This window comes from Monodon monoceros, unplaced genomic scaffold, assembly GCF_005190385.1.
Source record: "Monodon monoceros isolate NGI ecotype Baffin Bay Population unplaced genomic scaffold, NGI_Narwhal_1 Super_Scaffold_4, whole genome shotgun sequence".
Taxonomy (NCBI): domain Eukaryota; kingdom Metazoa; phylum Chordata; class Mammalia; order Artiodactyla; family Monodontidae; genus Monodon; species Monodon monoceros.
The window spans coordinates 73,102,216-73,123,620 of record NW_021703781.1 but is presented as its reverse complement, the minus strand read 5'-3'; the positions used below and the strand labels follow the sequence as shown (position 1 = coordinate 73,123,620).

At 38.2% G+C, this 21,405-nt stretch overlaps 1 protein-coding gene across 4 annotated transcripts in view; it reads right to left on the bottom strand.

The window, feature by feature from the left end:
* Positions 1–21,405, bottom strand: part of PLEKHA1 (pleckstrin homology domain containing A1) — a 58,653-nt gene that overhangs the window by 25,021 nt on the left and 12,227 nt on the right. For 2 of the 4 annotated variants that reach the window (XM_029245203.1, XM_029245202.1), the window contains exons 2-4: positions 19,916–20,076; positions 7,641–7,697; positions 5,358–5,403 (exon numbers count right to left, since the gene is read on the bottom strand). In XM_029245203.1, coding sequence (XP_029101036.1) covers positions 5,358–5,403; positions 7,641–7,697; positions 19,916–20,056 — 244 coding nt within the window. In that variant the 5' untranslated portion in view covers positions 20,057–20,076. Of the gene's footprint in view, positions 1–5,357; positions 5,404–7,640; positions 7,698–18,581; positions 19,853–19,915; positions 20,077–21,405 lie in introns of those variants that run through there. The other 2 variants (XM_029245204.1, XM_029245205.1) reach the window with 2 other exon arrangements.

The following is a 21,405-nucleotide window of genomic DNA, read 5'->3' as shown; positions in this document are numbered from 1 at the left end:
CTTCATGCAGGTTCTAATTTGTGGGTTACTTCAGCATTCCCTTTGTGCTCCTTCAGCCTTTCAACATCTGGTTATCCAATTCCCTGTAACAAATGCCCTGGGTTTGAAATGCCAAGTGTGGTGTGTTTTCCTGACTCTCTGCCAACCTAACTGGTGAAAAATTATACCTTGTTTAAATATGAATTTCTTTGACTACTGAGACAATTAGCTTTATATGTTTATTGGCCACCTGCATCTGTTTTGTGAGCTGTTTATTTTCTTTACCCATATTTCTCCCGAGTTGTTGATTTTTTTTTAACTGATTTATAAGCACTTTTGTATTAATCCTTTGTTTTATCTCAAGTACTTTTCCCAGTCTATCATTTGTCTTTTCACTTAGTTCATGGTATCTCTGATCAATCAGAACCAGTCTATCAATCTTCTTCTTTTCCTTTTCCTTTAATGATTCTAGCTTTCACATCATATTAAGAAAGTCTCTCCAACTCAAGATTATAAAAATAAACAGCTTTATTTTTCCAGCACTTATGCATTTTATGTTTATAATCTTAATACATTTGGAACTTTTTACGCAATTTAATTTACATACACCCCTTTAGTGACTACCGACTTCCATAAAGCAAAGCACACCTGCATATAGTTGCTGACAAACTACTAGTCAATGTTCAAATTAAAGCTTATTAATTATACATCACACGATTTATTTTTAAAAACAAACATTATTCTAGGAGATAAGGCACCTGAATAGCTACAGTGCCGCAATTTTTTTTTTGTAAATATACAAATAACTTCCAAAAGTCTCCATCAAAATTTTAAATGGTATACTAACAGTTGAATGTGACTAAGGAAAGCGGGTAATGAAAACCCTCAAGGGAAAAAAGCTTATTTCTCAAATACACAAGATTATGAAATTGAGACTGAGACCAAGACACTAAACAAGAGCTTTCTTGTATTGATATGAGAGTCTTATCTTGTGAAGTGCTATAAAACAATTAGTTTGGACCTAAAGAAATTTAACACACTATAAATCTGTTCTTTTATACCTTACTAGAGATTGGAGAAATTATAAATGCCATAAATTAAGATAAATTAGTAACTCACTAGGCTATTATATATGTCAGTATATAGCTTCTGTTTTTAATTTCTAACAATCAGTAAAGCATCCTTTCAGTCTTTTTCGAGCTCCGGCTAAAGCTGAGCTCTCCTCATAACAGCTATTTTCCCCCTCAATGTTGTTTTGGGCAGCTACCTAAAACATCTCAAGAGTTTAAAAATCTAAGCTCTTGGTAATACACTACACCTGCTATAAAGTGCTTAATACACATATTTTTGAATAAATAACATTTATATAAGGATCTCTTTGAAGGGAAAGAAGAGAGGCAAATACACCTCTAAAAAGACTCTCAGCACACTTTGCAGTCTGAATAAAAAATCATGTGCTTTAAGCATTATTTAATGGCAGGAAAAGGCACAGCGATATGACAGGGGGGAGAATCAGAGCCTGGAGTTGGCAGACCTGACTAGCTCATGCACCTACTAGCAATACCATCTTATCAAATGTATTTAATCTCTGACTCTTGTTTTCCTCATCTATGAAGTGGAATGCCACCCATCCCTGCCTTGGGGGGTGGAGGTGATCTGTGTAAAGAAACTAGCACAGTGCCTGGGATAGAACAGATATTCTTGTTCACCATCTTCATCACCTTCATCACCATCATCATCACTTGGAGGTTTCCAAGGAAAGAAGTATTGTGGAAAATGTAAAGCAAATTACTAAAAACTTATATTAGCAATGCTGGGGGAACAGTGGACAGGGAAAGGAAGGAAAAAACTTTTAATAATAATAATAATAATAAACTGTATGAAACCTGTAAGTTTCCATGCTTTTAAGGCAAGGGTTTCATTGTGTATAATGAATGCATAGCAGAGGCTTGTGTGCTTACTATCTTTTCACTTAAGTACTCCCTTATTTCATTTCAAGTCTTTACCATCAAAGTGAATGTACCAAATGGATAAAACCTGAAGCATAAACATTAGCTTGACTCCAAACAAAAATCATTTCACAACCTAGGATCAACTGGTTACGGTTCAAATATGGTTATGGAGCAAACGGTTATGAGACATTTTATTATATTTCTTTGCCAATTTTCTCCCGTTTTCTCTATCTCTACTCTTTCTCCATCCTTTCCTTCTCTATTAGTCAGACGTTGGCTTTCTTAATGGAAACTCTAATTTAATTTTCTTATTTCTCTCCTACTATCTATCTTTGTTTTATTTTTAGCTTTCTTTGACTTCTTCTTCGGAGTTTTGCATTGTCTCATGTTCTTTTTCCTATGTGACAGTTCTTTCTTCTCAAATGTCATGCAATCCTGGACTGGCCAAGACCAGGATTGCATTTTGGTACCATATTTAAAAACAAGGTAACAAAAAACGGATTGGAAGCTCTCTTGAATATATGTAGGGTTTCTGACTGGTGGGCTTTGCTGTACAGCAAGCTCCTCTGGTAGAAATGCCCAGCTGTCAGTACCTATGGCTCTCTTCTCTGGGGTGTTCAGATTCTTGCCCCACCTCCACCTGGCTACCTGGTGCTCTGGGCCTGGACACGGGAAAGAGTTGCATTCAGTGTGCAGACTTTTTCATTTAATCCTCCCATTTTCTGTTTCATGCCTCATCCCCCCACTTCTCTGAGACTACTGTCCCCATGCACACAGCCTCACTGATTCTATTTCTGGAGATACTACACATGCCATTCCTCGCTGGGATGGGGGAAGGGTGGCTGCCTGCCGGAGCCAGATGGAGGTAGGGACTAGAGGTTGTTTCTATGTAGACATGCAAACAAAGTCCCTGTGTTGGGTACCTCCTCCCTGTTGCCTCCCCAGACCAGAGCCAACACCTAGTCTATCCAGAGCTGGCGTGGGGGCAGGACATGGAAATAGCTACCTTCCACTGGTCTCTTCTACTCTGTCAAGTCATTTATTCCTCCTCCATCCACTTTCCATCTTTATACACTGTGGATTACAGAAATCTGCTAGTTTCAGCAAAGATGGTTTGGATGTTTCTTGTTCTCACTGTTTGGGGGCAATCTGAGAGGAAACAGGGAAGGAAAGTCTTTATGTCGCCATTTTGAATGGAAGCTGTAGTTCCATTTCAGAAGCCAGTGCCTCTCTCTGAAGGCAAACATTTTATGAATCTTTACTCCCTCTAATAGTAAAGGACCAATAAACTGTTGGCAGACCAATAAATAACTGTTAATCTCTGATTTCAACTAAAATCACTCATTCTAAATACCCCAATAACTGAATAGCAAATCTTTTACTGTATATTGCAAGCCCTTCAAACTGTATGTTTGAGATTTTACATTAAAGACCTGTCAAGAGTATGCACATGATACACTCTAAAATATAAAGTTCTCTATCACTTGACTTGCCCCAGTAGCCTTCCATTCAACAAGGTTCTGAGGCATTTTCCTATTTAGCAACCAAAAATTATAAATTTGTAATAAATACATGACTTTTTATTAGTTTCTTAGTGGCAATAAAAGCATTATAGAGGATTCTCTGAACAGCTATACTACATCTTGCTCATATCACATTTTCTTACTGGATATATATGATTGCCATCAGATGCTATCCCTAACATACTGCCTACAGAAGAAACCTGCTCTTTTCAAGCAAAAGAAAACAAAGAAATTTAACATCAATTCTACCCCAAGAAGTATCTTTTTTACTTTAATGTAAAATAGTCCCTATTGATGTCAGCTGGAACTCCTAATTTTCATCCCTTTCATCACTAATGTCCACTAACATACGCTCTAACAGCATATCGATCCTCCCAGCTTCAAGTACACCCACTATTTTAACAGATTCTAAAGTTTTCCATTCTTCATCTTCAAGCTCCATCCAGTCCTCAATTACTGTCACCAGAATATTTCCATTGGACGTTTCCCCACCATTCAAACTCCTTACTGAACATTTCACCCTATCTAATCTGCTCTCCTGGATCCCTCATTTCTTTCCCTGAAGCAAACCTACTGGACACCTCTCTCTTCCCTTCAACTCCCACATATCCAGTCACCGAGTCTTTGTGCTTTTCCTTTTGATGTTCTTCATACCTCCTCTTTCCCCCTAATTCAGGATCTGTGTTAGGAAGAGCAGTTCAAAAGCCACTTAACTAATGTACTTGCATCAAGCTCTCCAATCCATAAGAAAAAAAAAAAACTTCCTTCACCTTATATCTACTTTCTAGATGCTCTCTAATTTCTCTTCTCTCGTTTTCCAGAAAATAAAAGAAACAAACAAGAAAAATCACTTGTCAGGCTTCCCTGGTGGCGCAGTGGTTGAGAGTCCGCCTGCTGATGCAGGGGACACGGGTTCGTGCCCCGGTCCGGGAAGATCCCACATGCCGCGGAGCGGCTGGGCCCGTGAGCCACGGCTGCTGAGCCTGCGCGTCCGGAGCCTGTGCTCCGCAGCGGGAGAGGCCACAAAAGTGAGAGGCCTGCGTACCGCAAAAAAAAAAAAAAAAAAAAAATCGCTTGTCAACACATTACACCCTGACTCCTCTCTTTTTACTTTTCAGTCTCTCACCATTCTCTCCAGCTTTACTGAGTGCTCAGTTCTCTGCACACACCTTGTTCTTCTCCCCTACACGCCTCTGTCCTCCCATCTTTTCTCCCCAGTGATAAAGGATGATCAGGTTAGTCTCATCCAGTGTGGCTCCCTTCACTCCCAAGATGTCCAAAAAGGATCTGAAGCTCTTCCTTGAATAGACTGTACATTGCTTTATCTACCGCCTGTGATAAATGCAACGATAACTCCCTGGTACGGTATCTGCCTGTGACACAGCCAGCCCGTGAGATTCTTAAGGGTGGCAATTGCTTCTTACTACTCTCATAGCCCCATGGCAAGCACAGTGCGTACACCAGACATTCATTACATGTTCACTGAGCACTTAATCCAATACCCTCAACTACCCTTGCTCCCAAACCGTAAACTTCTCATTACCCATAAGCTGCAAACTAAATCCTTTCTGTTATTTAAGTATTGAATATCAAATAATATCGGGTAGAGCGTTTAAAATTAATCTCGCTGGACGTGATCACTATAAATGTCTAGATAATGATTACACACGGGCTGAGTGGGAGGAGGTTGTGACTGGGATGGGACACAGGAAAGAGGCTCCAGGGGTTGGGGAGCAGTTTTATTTTTTCACCAGATGATAGCTTCAAGGGAATTTGCCTTAGAATAATTCATTACCCTATAAGATTGTGTTGTGTGGTTTTCTGTGACTGTTTTTTCTTACAATATGATGAAATTATATTAGTCTAACTTAAAATAACTAACGTATAAAATATGGCTACTCACCAAAACAGAACTCAGCCTTTGGCCTTAGCTTAGTTGCATCGCTAACCTAACAAGAAAGAGAGATGAATCACTCACTTCTTCATGTGCTACTATAGCCAACCTTAAACACTACGTGAATTCCACATGTATGATTTCCCAGTAATCATACACATTTAGCACACAGATCTAAAATTAAACTTTAAGGCAACTGTAAAGGAACCGTAAATTAAATTTAGAATATGGGTCCCAACTTTAAGATGTTTAAAACAAATGATACTTCTATGCTCTCTTTGAACAAAATTGTTTTTTCTTCAAAGGAAGTGCAAAGAAATTGAAAATAAACCATTAAGTTTTATGTCACACATACACATATTTTTGGTTTAATGTAGTTTTCAAAATATCCTCAATGAATACTCCACAGAAACTATGAATTCTTGCCAAATTGCATATTTCTAAATTAGCTGTGAACTGCATGAGGAAATGGTGGTGGGTAAGGGGGAGATTGTATATTTAATAAAGTCCAAAAATCCAGAAGGCATTAACCTGCAATGAGGAAATCAAAATGGCACTGGATTCCCACTTGTACATTAAAATACTCTAGGATAATGGGCCCCCCCTTTACTAAAAGCAGCACGTGGTTCCGTTTAGAAGGTGAAGCAACTAGCTGCACCTGGTTGCTGCTAGCCCTTTAAATAAAGCAGCTCACATGGAAGCCCATTCATGACTGTTGCCATGCTGTTGCCCAGTGTTAGAACTTACAATTGTAGCATCTGTTCTGTACCTTCAGAAGGAATTCTAAGTCTGGGGTTCCTGACTGATCTCAACTACAAATTGAGCACTGAGTCACAATGAAATTTGTTCCAGGAATAAATTCTGAGGAAAAAGTGGCGTGTCTAAAGTAGAGTACAAGGTGTACAATTCAAACTTCAGTAAGCTATGGGACAGAGATGAAACCTAACAGAACTACACAGGGAAGGTTATATTTTAAAAAGGAAGCAATGCAGGAGGGGAATGCAGCTGGCCAGTCAGTCTGCCTGCTTTGCTGAGTTAATACCTTAATTTTTAAAAAGACCAGGCAACAAGCAATTGAAAAGATACAGGCACATGGGCAATTTCTACCTCAAATGCCTATTCCAAGAAAACAGGCCTTTCCACATCACTTCACTAAGAGTCAAAGGTCCCTGGCAGCATATTTACATTGTAGTATACCTGTACTGTAGGCAATCAAGTAAAGGGGAGGGGGGGCCAGAATTATCTACAATTTATTCTACAATGGAATTCTACACTTGCTTCCTAATGATAGTCTCTATAGAATTTAAGCTGTAAGATACCCTGAAGTATTACTAAATGTCCTAAATTTACAGGAACACTTGAGATATACTTCAACAATATTTGTCTTTTGCAAATTTACATAATATGGCTTTAACATAAAATGGTTCCCCTTAAATATGTAATTTTTTTGGTCTATGAGAATGAATAGCTCTATTATGATGCTGATAACAGCTTTTTTTAATCAAAATATCTTTCTTTTAAATAGAGGCACACTTGTAAATTGTTCTTCTGTTGAAGACCTTTGCTAACAAGTCTCAGTGTGTGCATAATAGTATGTATATGCATATTAATCATACTGAGTTGCTACTTTTCGTATCTCATCTTAAGTCATCATCAAGCTTATTACTTTGTGCAAAACAAAACTAGTTCCTCAGCATCTCTCTATCTCAGTTCCCAAAACACTAAGAAGAGACAATAAGAGGGAAAAAACTACCTAATACCAAATCTAAATTTCTGAAAAGAAAAGAAAAACAGTATTGCAAAAATTCCAGAAAAATCAACAAACAAGAAAACAAATTAGTAGAGACCAAGTCAAATGAGGGAAAGAAACCCATCTTTTATCATGAAGATGGTTCATATTTTCCTCAAAGTAAAACATAAAGGAACAAACAAAGGTAATGAGATTAAAAATTACAGTTTAAATAAATAAATACAGACTTAGAAAAATCTCCAGATTTCCCAAAGACAGAACCTAATTGTTAACAGACGAATCTCCCCTTCTGACGTTCACATACCTGATCATAAAAGTTAATGTTAACTTTTCAATTTGCCACATCCTGTAATTTAACTCCATATTCTTCCTAATTTTATCAAAGAACTTCCTAAACATAGTAATCAGGTACTGTTTTCAATGTACTATGAACCAGAACATCATCTTAAATGGCAAAGAGAGGAGATGGCTCCTTTTATTCACACTCTCATTCTAAGGGATTTTAATTCATGCATGAATGTAAGACAATACAGAGAGACTACCTTTGAAATGTAGGTAAGTTTAATGGCTCCAACACGTGATGATCCAGAAGGCAGGTTCTATAAACAGATTATTAATATATAATTATTATCCAACATTACAAATTTATTTCATATAAAATGTTCTACACACACCAAAAAAAGTTAAGAAATCAGATTTTTTTAAATGTCACACTTTACAAATTAACTTTCCAGTTCAAGTATTTACTAAGTCTGAAATCAAGTGGACAACATGGATAACAAAACTGAACTCTAGTCTGCTCCACCACAACGCATTTTATTAACTAAAAGGCTATTTTGTTAGCACTGTATCTAAACTTTTCTTTTTCATAAACAAGATCAGATTTTACTCCAGAAAGCAATGGGGAAAAGTATTTAGACATAAAACAAACACAAATGTAAGAAATTTCAGAAGAGTATACATGTAACTTTGTTTTATTAAAATTTTTAAATCAAATATCTCTCTTGAAAAAGACTGGATTTTCCCTCATTTAAGTCATATTAGTATTTATTACACCATAACTAATCTACATTTATACCATTTTTCCAAAAAATTATTGATACTTTTAAAACCATATTCAGGGAATGTATATATTGGCACTTTCATAAAAAAATATTTTTATTCTTCCCTTAACAAGTTTAAGATGTAGTTTGTGTCTTAAAAGAGCTAAGGGTAAATTAAGAAGAAGGAGAATCATTTCATGCTGAGGCTATCAGGAAAGACTCAGTGAAAGAATGAAGGGCTTTTAAGCTGTACTTTATTAAAGAAAAATTCCGAAACACAAAAAGCAGGAGAGAGAATATTCCAGGCAGAGAAAACAGATGAGCTACAGCAAGCAGGTGAGGATGTCCAGAAGCCCTCTACTGAAATGGGAAAAAGGCTGTGTTGGGCCATAATACAGTCACAGAGGGCTGAAGAAAGAAACAGCAGTTTAGGAACTTGAACTAAGAACCTAATTATACAGGACCTAAATAAGAAACAAACTAGCAAGGAATTTATACTGTTAAGAATTTGAAAACATTAAAGAAGGCTTTGTGAGCAGTTCTGTAATCAAACTGTCTTTTAATTAATATATCTTATAACAAACTGGATGGATTATATAAAGGGGGAAGATGGAGGTGGGAAAATCAGATAAAAGAATCTGGAAAAAAGTAATAAATATAAACGTAAAGACTGACAGATTTCAAAAGTAAAAGTAAAACAATCTTGATTTTGAATGTTTCCTCCACTGTAGATTAAGAATCAACCTTTTGGGACCTTCAAGATGGCAGAGGAGTAAGACATGGAGATCACCCTCCTCCCCACAAATACATCAAAAATACATCTACAGGTGGAACAACTCCTACAGAACACCAACTGAATGCTAGCAGAAGACCTCAGACTTCCCAAAACGCAAGAAACTCCCCACGTACCTGGGTAGGGTAAAAGAAAAAAGAAAAAACAGAGACAAAAGAATAGGGATGGGACCTGCACCTCTGGGAGGGAGCTGTGAAGGAGGAAAAGTTTCCACACACTAGGAAGCCCCTTCACTGGCAGAGATGGGGGTGGGAGGGGGGGTGGGCAGGGGGGAAGCTTCAGAGCCACGGAGGAGAGCACAGCAACAGGGGTGCAGAGGGCAAAGCGGAGAGATTCCCGCACAGAGAGGATCAGTGCCAACCAGCACTCACCAGCTGGAGAGGCTTGTGTGCTCACCTGCCGGGGCAGGTCAGGGCTGGGAGCTGAGGCTCGGGCTTCAGAGGTCAGATCCCAGAGACAGGACTGGGGTTGGCTGCGTGAACACAGCCTGAAGCGGGCTGCGCCACAGCTAGCCGGGAGGGAGTCCGGGAAAAAGTCTGTACCTGCCTAAGAGGCAAGAGACCATTGTTTCAGGGTGTGTGAGGAGAGGGGAATCCTTCCCTGTCTGCCCACAGAAGGCAGAGCACTGGCTTAACGAGCTCCAGAGACAGGCGCGAGCCACAGCTATCAGCTCAGACCCCAGAGATGGGCGTGAAACACTAATGCTGCTGCTGCAGCCCCAGGAACCCTGTGTGCAAGCACAGGTCACTATCCACACCCGTGCTCAGGAGCCTTTGCAGCCCGCCACTGCCAGGGTCCCACGATCCAGGGACAACTTCCCTGGGAGAACACACAGCACCTCTGCCGCTGCAGGTTCCTCCCACGTTCCAACTCTACCTACCGTGCCCCTCCCACCCCCTGGCTTGAGTGCGCCAGAGCTCCCGCATCAGCTGCGGCTTTAACCCCGTCCCGTCTGGGCAGGAACAGAAGGCTGAGGGCGGCCTACACGCAGAGGTGAGGACAGAACCAAAGCTGAAGCCCAGGAGCTGTGCAGAGAACGAAGAGAAAGGGAAATCTCTGCCAGCAGCCCCAGGAGCAGTGGATTAAATCCCCACAATCAACCTGAGGTACCCTGCATCTGTGGAACACCTGAATAGACAACAAATCAAGCCAAAATTGAGGCGGTGGACTTTAGAAGCAACTGTAGACTTGTGGTTTGCTGTCTATGACTGAATTGTTTCTGATTTTTACGTTTATCTTAGTATAGTTTTTAGTGCCTGTTATCATTGGTGGATTTGTTTATTGGTTTGGTTACTCTCTTTTTTTTATTACTTTTTTATTTTAATAATTTTTTAAAATTATTTTATTCATTTATTTACTTACTTTTTTTTCCCTCCCTTTTCTTCTGAGCCATGTGGCTGACAGACTCTTGGTGCTCCGGCCTGGTGTCAGGCCTGAGCCTCTGAGGCGGGAGAGCCAAGTTCAGGACATTGGACCACCAGAGACCTCCCGGCCCCATGTAATATCAATCAGCGAGAGCTCTCCCAGATATCTCCATCTCAACACTAAAACCCAGCTCCACCCCATGGCCAAAAGCTCCAGTGTTGGACGCCCCATGCCAAACAACCAGCAAGACAGGAATACAACCGACCTATTAGCAGAGAGGCTGCCTAAAATGATACTAAGTTCACAGACACCCCAAAACACACCATTGGACGTAGCCCTGCCCACCAGAAAGTCAAGATCCAGCCCCACCCACCAGAACATAGGCACCAGTCCCCTCCACCAGGAAGCCTACACAACCCTGAACCAACCTTACCCACTGGGGGCAGACACTAAAAACAACGGGAACTATGAACCTGCAGCCTACGAAATGGAGACCCTAAGCACAGCAAGTTAAGCAAAATGAGAAGACAGAGAAATATGCAGCAGATGAAGGAGCAAGATAAAAACCCACCAGACCTAACAAATGAAGAAGAAATAGGCAGTCTACCTGAAAAAGAATTCAGAGTAATGATAGTGAAGATGATCCAAATTCTTGGAAACAGAATGGAGAAAATACAAGAAACGTTTACCAAGGACCTAGAAGAACTAAAGAGCAAACAAACAATGATGAACGACACAATAAATGAAATTAAAAATTCTCTAGAAGGAATCAATAGCAGAATAACTGAGGCAGAAGAACAGATAAGTGACCTGGAAGATAAAATAGTGGAAATAACTACAGCAGAGCAGAATAAAGAAAAAAGAATGAAAATATTGAGGACAATCTCAGAGACTTCTGGAACAACATTAAACACACCAACATTTGAATTATAGGGGTCCCAGAAGAAGAGAAAAAGAAACGGACTGAGAAAATATTTGAAGACATTATAGTTGAAAACTTCCTTAACATGGGAAAGGAAACAGTCAATGAAGTCCAGGAAGCACAGAGAGTCCCATACGGGATAAATCCAAGGAGAAACACACCAAGACACATATTAATCAAACTATCAAAAATTAAATAGAAAGAAAAAAATATTAAAAGCAGCAAGGAAAAAGCAACAAATAACATACAAGGGAATCCCCATAAGGTTAACAGCTGATCTTTCAGCAGAAACTCTGCAAGCCAGAAAGGAGTGGCAGGACGTATTTAAAGCGATGAAAGGGAAAAAGCTACAACCAAGATTACTCTACCCAGCAAGGACCTCATTCAGATTCAGTGGAGAAATTAAAACATTTACAGACAAGCAAAAGTTAAGAGAATTCAGCACCACCAAACCAGCTTTACAACAAATGCTAAAGGAACTTCTCTAGGCGGGAAACACAAGAGAAGGTAAACACCTACAAAAACAAACCCAAAACAATTGAGAAAATGGTAATAGGAACATATATATATCGATAATTACCTTAAATGTAAATGGATTAAATGCTCCAACCAAAAGACACAGACTGGCTGAATGGATACAAAAACAAGACCTGTATATATGCTGTCCACAAGAGACCCACTTCAGACCTAGGGACACATACAGACTGAAAGTGAAGGGATGGAAAAAGGTATTCCATGCAAATGGAAATCAAAAGAAAGCTGGAGCAGCAATTCTCATATTAGATAAAATAGACTTTAAAATAAAGACTATTACAAGAGACAAAGAAGGACACTACATAATGATCAAAGGATCAATCCAAGAAGAAGATATAACAACTGTAAATGTTTATGCACCCAACATAAGAGCACCTCCATACATAAGGCAAATGCTAACAGCCATAAAAGGGGAAATCGACAGTAACACAAGGGTAGGGGACTTTAATACCGCACTTTCACCAATGGACAGATCATCCAAAATGAAAATAAATAAGGAAACACAAGCTTTAAATGACATATTAGACAAGATGGACTTAACTGATATTTATAGGACATTCCATCCAAAAAAAACAGAACACACTTTCTTCTCAAGTGCTCACGGAACACTCTCCAGGATAGATCATATCTTGGGTCACAAATCAAGCCTTGGTAAATTTAAGAAAATTGAAATCGTATCAAGTATCTTTTCCGACCACAACGCTATGAGACTAGATATCAATCACAGGGAAAAAACTGTTAAAAATACAAACACATGGAGACTAAACAATACACTACTAAATAACCAAGAGATCATGGAAGAAATCAAAGAGGAAATCAAAAAATACCTAGAAACAAATGACAATGAAAACACGACGACCCAAAACCTATGGGATGCAGCAAAAGCGGTTCTAAGAGGGAAGTTTACAGCAATACAATCCTACCTCAAGAAAAAAGAAACATCTCAAATAAACTACCTAACCTTACACCTAAAGCAATTAGAGAAAGAAGAACAAAAAAACCCTAAAGGTAGCAGAAGGAAAGAAATCATAAAGATCAGATCAGAAATAAATGAAAAATATGAAGGAAACAATAGCAAGGATCAATAAAACTAAAAGCTGGTTCTTTGAGAAGATAAACAGAATTGAAACCAGTAGCCAGACTCATCAAGAAAAAAAGAGAGAAGACTCAAATCAACAGAATTAGAAAAGAAAAAGGAGAAGTAACAACTGATGCTGCAGAAATACAAAGAATCATGACAGATTACTACAAACAACTATATGCCCATAAAGCAGACAACCTAGAAGAAATGAACAAATTCTTAGAAAAGCACAGCCTTCTGAGACTGAACCAGGAAGAAATAGAAAATATAAACAGACCAGTCACAAGCACTGAAATTGAAACTGTGATTAAAAATCTTCTAACAAACAAAAAGCCCAGGACCAAATGGCTTCACAGGCAAATTCTAGCAAACATTTAGAGAGCAGCTAACACCTATCCTTCTCAAACTCTTCCAAAATACAGCAGAGAGAGGAACACTCCCAAACTCACTCTATGAGGCCACCATCACCCTGATACTAAAACCAAAGATGTCACAAAAAAAGAAAACTACAGACCAATATCACTGATGAACATGGATGCAAAAATCCTCAACAAAATACTAGAAAACAGAATCCAACAGCACATTAAAAGGATCATACACCATGATCAAGTGGGGTTTATCCCAGGAATGCAAGGACTCTTCAATACATGCAAATCAACCAATGTCATAAACCATATTAACAAATTGAAGGAGAAAAACCATATGATCATCTCAATAGATGCAGAGAAAGCTTTCGACAAAATTCAACACCCATTTATGATAAAAACTCTCCAGAAAGTAGGCACAGAGGGAACTTACCTCAACATAATAAAGGCCATATATGACAAACCCACAGCCAACATCATTCTCAATGGTGAAAAACTGAAACCATTTCCTCTAAAATCAGCAACAAGACAAGGATGCCCACCCTCACCACTATTATTCAACACAGTTTTGGAAGTTTTAGCCACAGCAATGAGAAAAGAAAAATAAATAAAAGGAATACAAATTGGAAAAGAAGTAAAAGTGTCACTGTCTGCAGATGACATGATACTATACATAGAGAATCCTAAAGATGCCACCAGAAAACTACTAGAGCTAATCAATGAACTTGGTAAAGTAGCAGGACACAAAATTAATGCACAGAAATCTCTTGCATTCCTATACACTAATGATGAAAAATCTGAAAGAGAAATTAAGGAAACACTCCCATTTACCACTGCAACAAAAAGAAGAAAATACCTAGGAATAAACCTACCTAAGGAGACAAAAGACCTGTATGCAGAAAACTATAAGAAACTGATGAAAGAAATTAAAGATGATACAAACAGATGGAGAGATATACCAAGTTCTTGGACCGGAAGAATCAACACTGTGAAAATGACTATACTACCCAAAGCAATCTACAGATTCAATGCAATCCCTATCAAACTACCAATGACATTTTTCACAGAACTAGAACAAAAAATCACACAATTTGTATGGAAACACAAAAGACCCCGAATAGCCAAAGCAATCTTGAGAAAGAAAAATGGAGCTGGAGGAATCAGGCTCCCTGACTTCAGACTATACTACAAAGCTACAGTAATCAAGACAGTATGGTACTGGCACAAAAACAGAAAGATAGATCAATGGAACAGGATAGAAAGCCCAGAGATAAACCCACACACATATGGTCACCTTATCTTTGATAAAGGAGGCAAGAGTATACAATGGAGAAAAGACAGCCTCTTCAATAAGTGGTGCGGGGAAAGCTAGACAGCTACATGTAAAAGAATGAAATTAGAACACTCCCTAACACCATACACAAAAAAACTCAAAATGGATTAAAGACCTAAATTTAAGGCCAGACACTATAAAACTCTTAGAGGGTAACATAGGCAGAACACTCTATGACATAAATCACAGCAAGATCCTTTTTGACCCAGCTCCTAGAGAAATGGAAATAAAAACAAAAATAAACAAATGGGACCTAATGAAACTTAAAAGCTTTTGCACAGCAAAGGAAACCATAAACAAGATGAAAAGACAACCCTCAGAATGGGAGAAAATATTTGCAAATGAAGCAAATGACAAAGGATTAATCTCCGAAATATACAAGCAGCACATGCAGCTCAATATCAGAAAAATCAAACAACCCAATCTAAAAATGGGCAGAAGATCTAAACAGACATTTCTACAAAGAAGGTATGCAGATTGCCAACAAACACATGAAAGGATACTCAACATCACTAATCATTAGAGAAATGCAAATCAAAACTACAATGAGGTATCACCTCACACCGGCAGAATGGCCATTATCAAAAAATCTACAAACAATAAGTGCGGGAGAAGGTGTGGAGAAAAGGGAACCCTCCTCTAGAGCCCATGCACCACAGCTAGAGAGAAGCCCAGGTGCGGCAACAAAAGATCCCACATGCCGCATCTAAGACCCCGATGCAGCCACATAAATAAATAAATATTAAAAAAAAAATCTGTGGGCTTGTTTTCAGGAATGATTAGGAGGTACCTTTCTCAAACCTCTATAAGCTTAGCAGAAACAGTTAATTCTATGGAAGCCTAGACATTTAAAAGACTTAAGATTCACAAACATGAACTGATTATTGTTTACAGGGACAGGTCTTTTCAAAACCTGTAGTTTCTATGTAAACTACAACTCTATTATGTTCTGCTTTGAACTACAGACTATGTACAAGCTTCCAAATTTAAATCTCCATAAATATGTATATAAAATAAAATTATAATTTTTAATATATACCTTTAAATGGTTGTGTTTTTATATAAAATGTTTTACGTTTAAAGGTTTTTAAAAAAATTTTGGATAAGAAAATGAAATGTTAAAATATCTTCAAGATCTCCTAACCACTACCAATGTGATTTTTTTTCAAACACTGCTATCCTTCCATTCAAAATCATTATTTTTCTTTTAAGTCCTCCATAAGTCTATTATTTGAACTAGCTGAATACAGCTCTAACCCCGTGTGTGAGGAAGAGAAATGAGCAACTATGTCATCACTGCATGACATAAAGGGTCACAGATTAAACAGTGGCACATTAAAAGGAAATATAAGTAGCTGGGAGATAAAGTGATATTCAAAATACCTAGTTTCTAAGAACTGGTACGATTACTGCCAAGTTCAACCAGAAAAAATGTGGGTTTCAAAATTTGTTACTTGACAATGAACAAGAAATAATAAACCAATCTGACATTTAAGATAAAAAGGGAAAGAAACCGTTTGTTCTCATGAGTTCCTGTACTCATTTTGCCAAAATACTCTCTCAAGTTTTCTCAAATTCACTTCCTAATAAAGCTACTTAGTTATTTAATTCTCCACCACTTCTCATTCCCTCAATAAAACACAGAAAGCGCTGGGACTTCCCTAGTGGCGCAATGCTTAAAAATCCACCTGCCAATGCAGGAGACACGGGTTTGAGCCCTGGTCCGGGAAGATCCCACGTGCTGCGGAGCAACTAAGCCTGTGTGCCACAACTACTGAGCCTGTGCTCTAGAGCCCACAAGCCACAACTACTGAGCCCACGTGCCACAACTACTGAAGCCCGAGTGCCTAGAGCCCATGCTCCACAGCAAGAGAAGCCACCGCGATGAGAAGCCCACTCACCACAACAAAGAGTAGCCCCTGCTCACAGCAACTAGAGAAAGCCTGCGTGCAGCAGCAAAGACCCAACACAGCCAGAAATAAATAAATAAATTTATTTTTTAAAAAACAACACAGAAAGCCCCAAATTGATCCCTAGTAATACACTACAATGGATTTTTAAACCAATGGTTAGTGGTAAAGAAAGCAGTGATCAGAGGAAGAACGGCTCCCTAAGGACAGGTGAGCCAAGCTAATTTCTTTCATCATCAGGGTTACTATGATCAGTAAAGCAGTGAGTGTTACAGCACTTAACATAGCAACCAGACTGAATCATATGAAATTGCCATTTTTTAGTAGATCAAAATGGTGGTATATTGGCAATTTCCTGTGGTTCAACCACAATAATCTTATCAAGACATTTTACTAAAGTTTTCATGAAGAGATGTGCCTTAATACATTTTAAAGTGACACAAAGCTGGTATTGATGGCTAATACACTGGATGGTAGAATGCAGATTGTAAAAGATTCTTATCAGTTGGAATGAAGAGATAAAATTATTAAGAACTGAATAAAAAGACAGATTTAAAATTCTATACTACATTCAAAAACACTAATGGGCTAATTACACCACAGAAATCTGGCTTTAAAAGAGTTCACGTGAAAAAGATCTAGCTGAGTCCAAACTTTAACATATACCTTCCCTGCTATAGCCAAAGTGAACTATTTTGCAAATACACTACAGGGTTTCTTACTTTGATTTCTTGCCCATGCTATTCTTTGAGCACCAGAATACCCACTTCTCCACCTCTTGGCCAAAATCATACCCATTCTTCTAGGTCAATTTCAAATGTTACCACCTCCATCAAGACTTTCACTCCCTCTGCTAGCTATAATCACACCTTTCCTCTGAAATCCAAGCTTATGGTTCCTTCAGTGTAATAAACATATTCTATTTTGTACTTTTCTTCTTTTAGCTCTGTTTAAGTGGGAAGTACCGACAAAAGGAGAAATTCTAAGAAGACTCTTATATATAAAGACAGAAAAACAATCAAGGAGTTGTAAATAAAATTCAGGAGAAACTATATACGAGTCAACCAGATCTTATGAAGACAAATGAGGGAGAGCTCACAGGCAGGACTGAGCAGTGGTTTGCATGGGGGAGGAAAACCGAAACTGGAATCTAATAAACTGTAATCAGAGGGAGTCAAGGGGGGCTAAGTTACTTTCCACCTTGGGAAAAGGAGTTTGGGAAGGGATTGTGCCACAGATAAAGGGATGGGTAGTAAAAGGGAGGAACTGGATTTATGTTTTTAAAAAAAGGAAAAAGAAGGTAAACATGAACTTTTGATTTCTGCTGACTTGTTCCTTCTCCCAGTGACTCTGGTCAAGTAAATAAAGGTATTAATCATGCAGTTGCATAGACAGGTTACTATCACCCAAGAAAGCTGGTCACACCCAGAGATAAGGGAGTAAAACAGGGTGTCAATAAACTCAATAAGGATAAGGAGAGAGAAAAGACAGTTCCTAGCAAAGAAAGTCTCATACAAAGTCAGCACTCAAATAATATAAACTGAATTAAAATACAAATTCTCTTCCAAAATTTGAAAGGCTGCATGTGGATAAAGGACTAAATTTATAGAGAATCAGAGAGCAAAAGTAGATCAATAAGTAGCAGAGGCAAAAGTAGATCAATAAGTAGAAGATACAAGGAACTAGCTTCTGGTGCACAAAAATAATAATAATTAAAAACTGTCTCGAATATAATAAACACTTTTTTTTGTTTTTTTAGTAATATATAGTTCAAACAACAGTTAAAGTGAAGATCAGGGATAGATGGGTTTCTTGCATTAAGGAGGAGGTTGAATTAATACTAAGGACTAAGGTCCCTAACAACTCAAATTCTTTTTTTTTTTTGACGTTTATAATTTCTTTTAATTATCAGTAGAAGTGCGAGTTGTCAGTATATCTGGTGTAGGAAATGATAAATGTATAAACTCCAAATCCAAGATATATGACACTGTATTTTCTAAAATAATGGTTGATAATCAACTTCTTGTATTGTGTGACCTTGGGTATATTTTAAACCAGATCGCTGGAGGCTGCCCTGATCACCACCTTATTACCTTTTGTATAACAGAAGGAAAAAAAAACCTGTCACAGGACTTCCCTGGTGGTCCAGTGGTTAAGACTCTGCGCTTCCAATGCAGGGGGCGCGGGTTTGATCCCTGCTCCAGGAACTGGGATTCCCCATGCCGCATGGCGCGGCCAAAAAATGGAAAAAAGAAAAAACCTGTCAGAAGTCAAGCTCCAATTTATCATCTCTCCTTGGTCTGTCCCCATTACAGGACAGGATGAGGGGATGTTTGCTTCCTCACTGGACTTGCTTTTCACAAAGTCCTGCTGGGGGTTACTCAGTACCCTGTGGCCTTCAAGGGTATTGCCAATTGATTACTTTTTCAACTGTCTAGTATTTATCCTAGTTCTCTTTTTTTCCTTTTTTATTTTAATTTTTTTACTGAAATATAGTTGATTTACAACTTTGTGTTAATTTCTGTTCCATATATATGTGCCATATACACACATATACATACACACTCTTTTTTATATTCTTTTCCATTATGATTTATCTCAGGATATTGAATATAGTTCCTTACATGTCAAATTCTATATGAACAAATATAAATGCATTAGCACATATGTATTTTGTCTAACCTAAAATCAGTACTGGGGAGGAAAGAATACCAGACCAGTTGTTCGGGGATCTGGGTCCTGCTCTGTGACACAGAATGGAACCTCCTACCAGTCTCTGCTCTTCCCCAACTTTTCATTCCTCACCTGCACAAGTCATCCACTAGACCAAATCAGCTTAGAAGTTTGCTAGGGACTCATCTCTTGCTTTGCACATGCTTCCTTGCAACATACTTCTCAATTTGAATAAAGAGTTTCACAGGCAGAGAAAATGTAAAACTACTCAACAGATGATCTCTAATCCAAGGCCACTCACAGATCTTAAAACTGGGATTCTAGTTTTTAATATATGACATTTACCTCCAATAATTTGCAACAATAAAATCAAATTCACGAGTGGCCAACACTCAAGTCTGACACTACAAGATGAAAGGACTATAAATGTGCAAGAGTATCAACTCGTTTAAGTAGTTTATTTACCAAAAGATAGTAGTCTCTATCTTAGAGACAGTATCTTAAATTTAAACGATTCAAAAATTTTCTACCAGAGTTAAGAGTTGCCCCTCCCAAGGAAGGGAAAACATAAATACATGCATAAATTTTTATCAAATAAACTGAGTTTCAATCTTCTGAAATTTATTTAACACAGTAGGAGTTGGGGGTACAGGGCAAGGAGAATACAGTCAGTAGAAATAAATCTAAACATATTTTCTTTAGGAAGACAAATCCTAACACCTGCATAGTATATCAAATACTTTCATAATTAAAACTCTTGTATGCTTTTGAAGAGGTAACCCTTTGGATTTTACAAACCTGTGGATTATCCATGTACCATACAAAACTATCTTCTCTGGTATCCAGTATGAAGTACCTCCGAAGAAATTTCCCACTGTTTTCATTTTCTTCAATGTCTAGAAAACCACAAATGCGATTCTGACGATCCACATAAGGCATTTCTGTGCTTGAACATTACACTGTAAAATAAAAACATTAACAGTAAGTACTTCTCAGTGGACCTCAAGCATTAAATGTGCTATGGTATGGTTTATTCAACAAAGAGCCTACTTTCCAACATTATGTGGGGGCTGGTTAATGTGAATACATAAAAGCATGGGCAAAAATCACTTGAAATTAAGCTTATTGTGAGTGGTTACTAAATGCAACTATACAGAACTGATGCGGACAAGGGACAGCTATTCAGGTCAGCTGAATAATTTACTTAACTTTTCACTATGAGTAGGCATCGTCATCCCCATTTCATAGGTAAGAAATATAACACTGAGAAGGGGAAGTGCCTTTCCAAGATTAGTGAACTAGCAGGTAATGAATCAAAACATGAACCCAGATTCTTGGACTCCAGAGCTCATATCTTAACGTTTACATCATCCTGTCACTCTAAAATCCTTGGTATTATTAAAACCAAAATGAATCAAAATAAAGTAAGCTAACATCATGAAAAGAGAGATAAGCAGGTATTATGTGCCCCCCGAATGGAAGACACAAACATCACCAATAAAGAACATATAACAAAAAAAAAAGGTTTATCTCAATCTGATCAAGTTTCTAGATTTCCCTAAGTCCAGCTTCCAGTTCACAGGAAACAAAGAACACAGAAGAACATATTAAACTTCACCACAGGTATTCAATCAGCAAAAGTGGACCGTGGGAAACATCAGGACCAAAAGCCCAGTTTCTTCAGCAAATAAACTACTACAGGGGGAAAAAAAAAGGGGAGAGAGAGAAAGAGAAGTCACAGATTAAAAGCGACTTCAGAGGCATATCATATTCTGATTCTGAAGTACTGAAATTTTTGTTATGTTCATTAAAGTTAAAAACCATGGCTTGGATAAAAAGCAGTGTTTCCATCCATTTTTCTCTAAAAACTGTAGATATGTGATTCCCTCCTGATGTGATGCAAATCTGCAGACTATTCCTACTCCAAAGGTACTTCTACAGCCAGCGCCAACATCTTTCGGCAGGTTGAATTATTTATGTAACTATTTTTTCGTTTAACTCACAGTGAAAATTCAATTAGAATACGCCCTGATATACTGTTTATCTAAATCACTATTCTGTATACAGCCAGAGAAATGGTGAAACACGCCAAAAAGTTTTCTTTAATTAATTATTCATTTATTTTTGGCTGCATTGGTTCTTCATTGCTGCACATGGGCTTTCTCTAGTTGCGGCGTGCAGGGGACGCTCTTCGTTGCGGTGTGCAGGCTTCTCACTGTGGTGGCTTCTCATTGCGGAGCACGGCTCTACGTGCGTGGGCTTCAGTAGTTGTGGCATGCGGGCTCAGT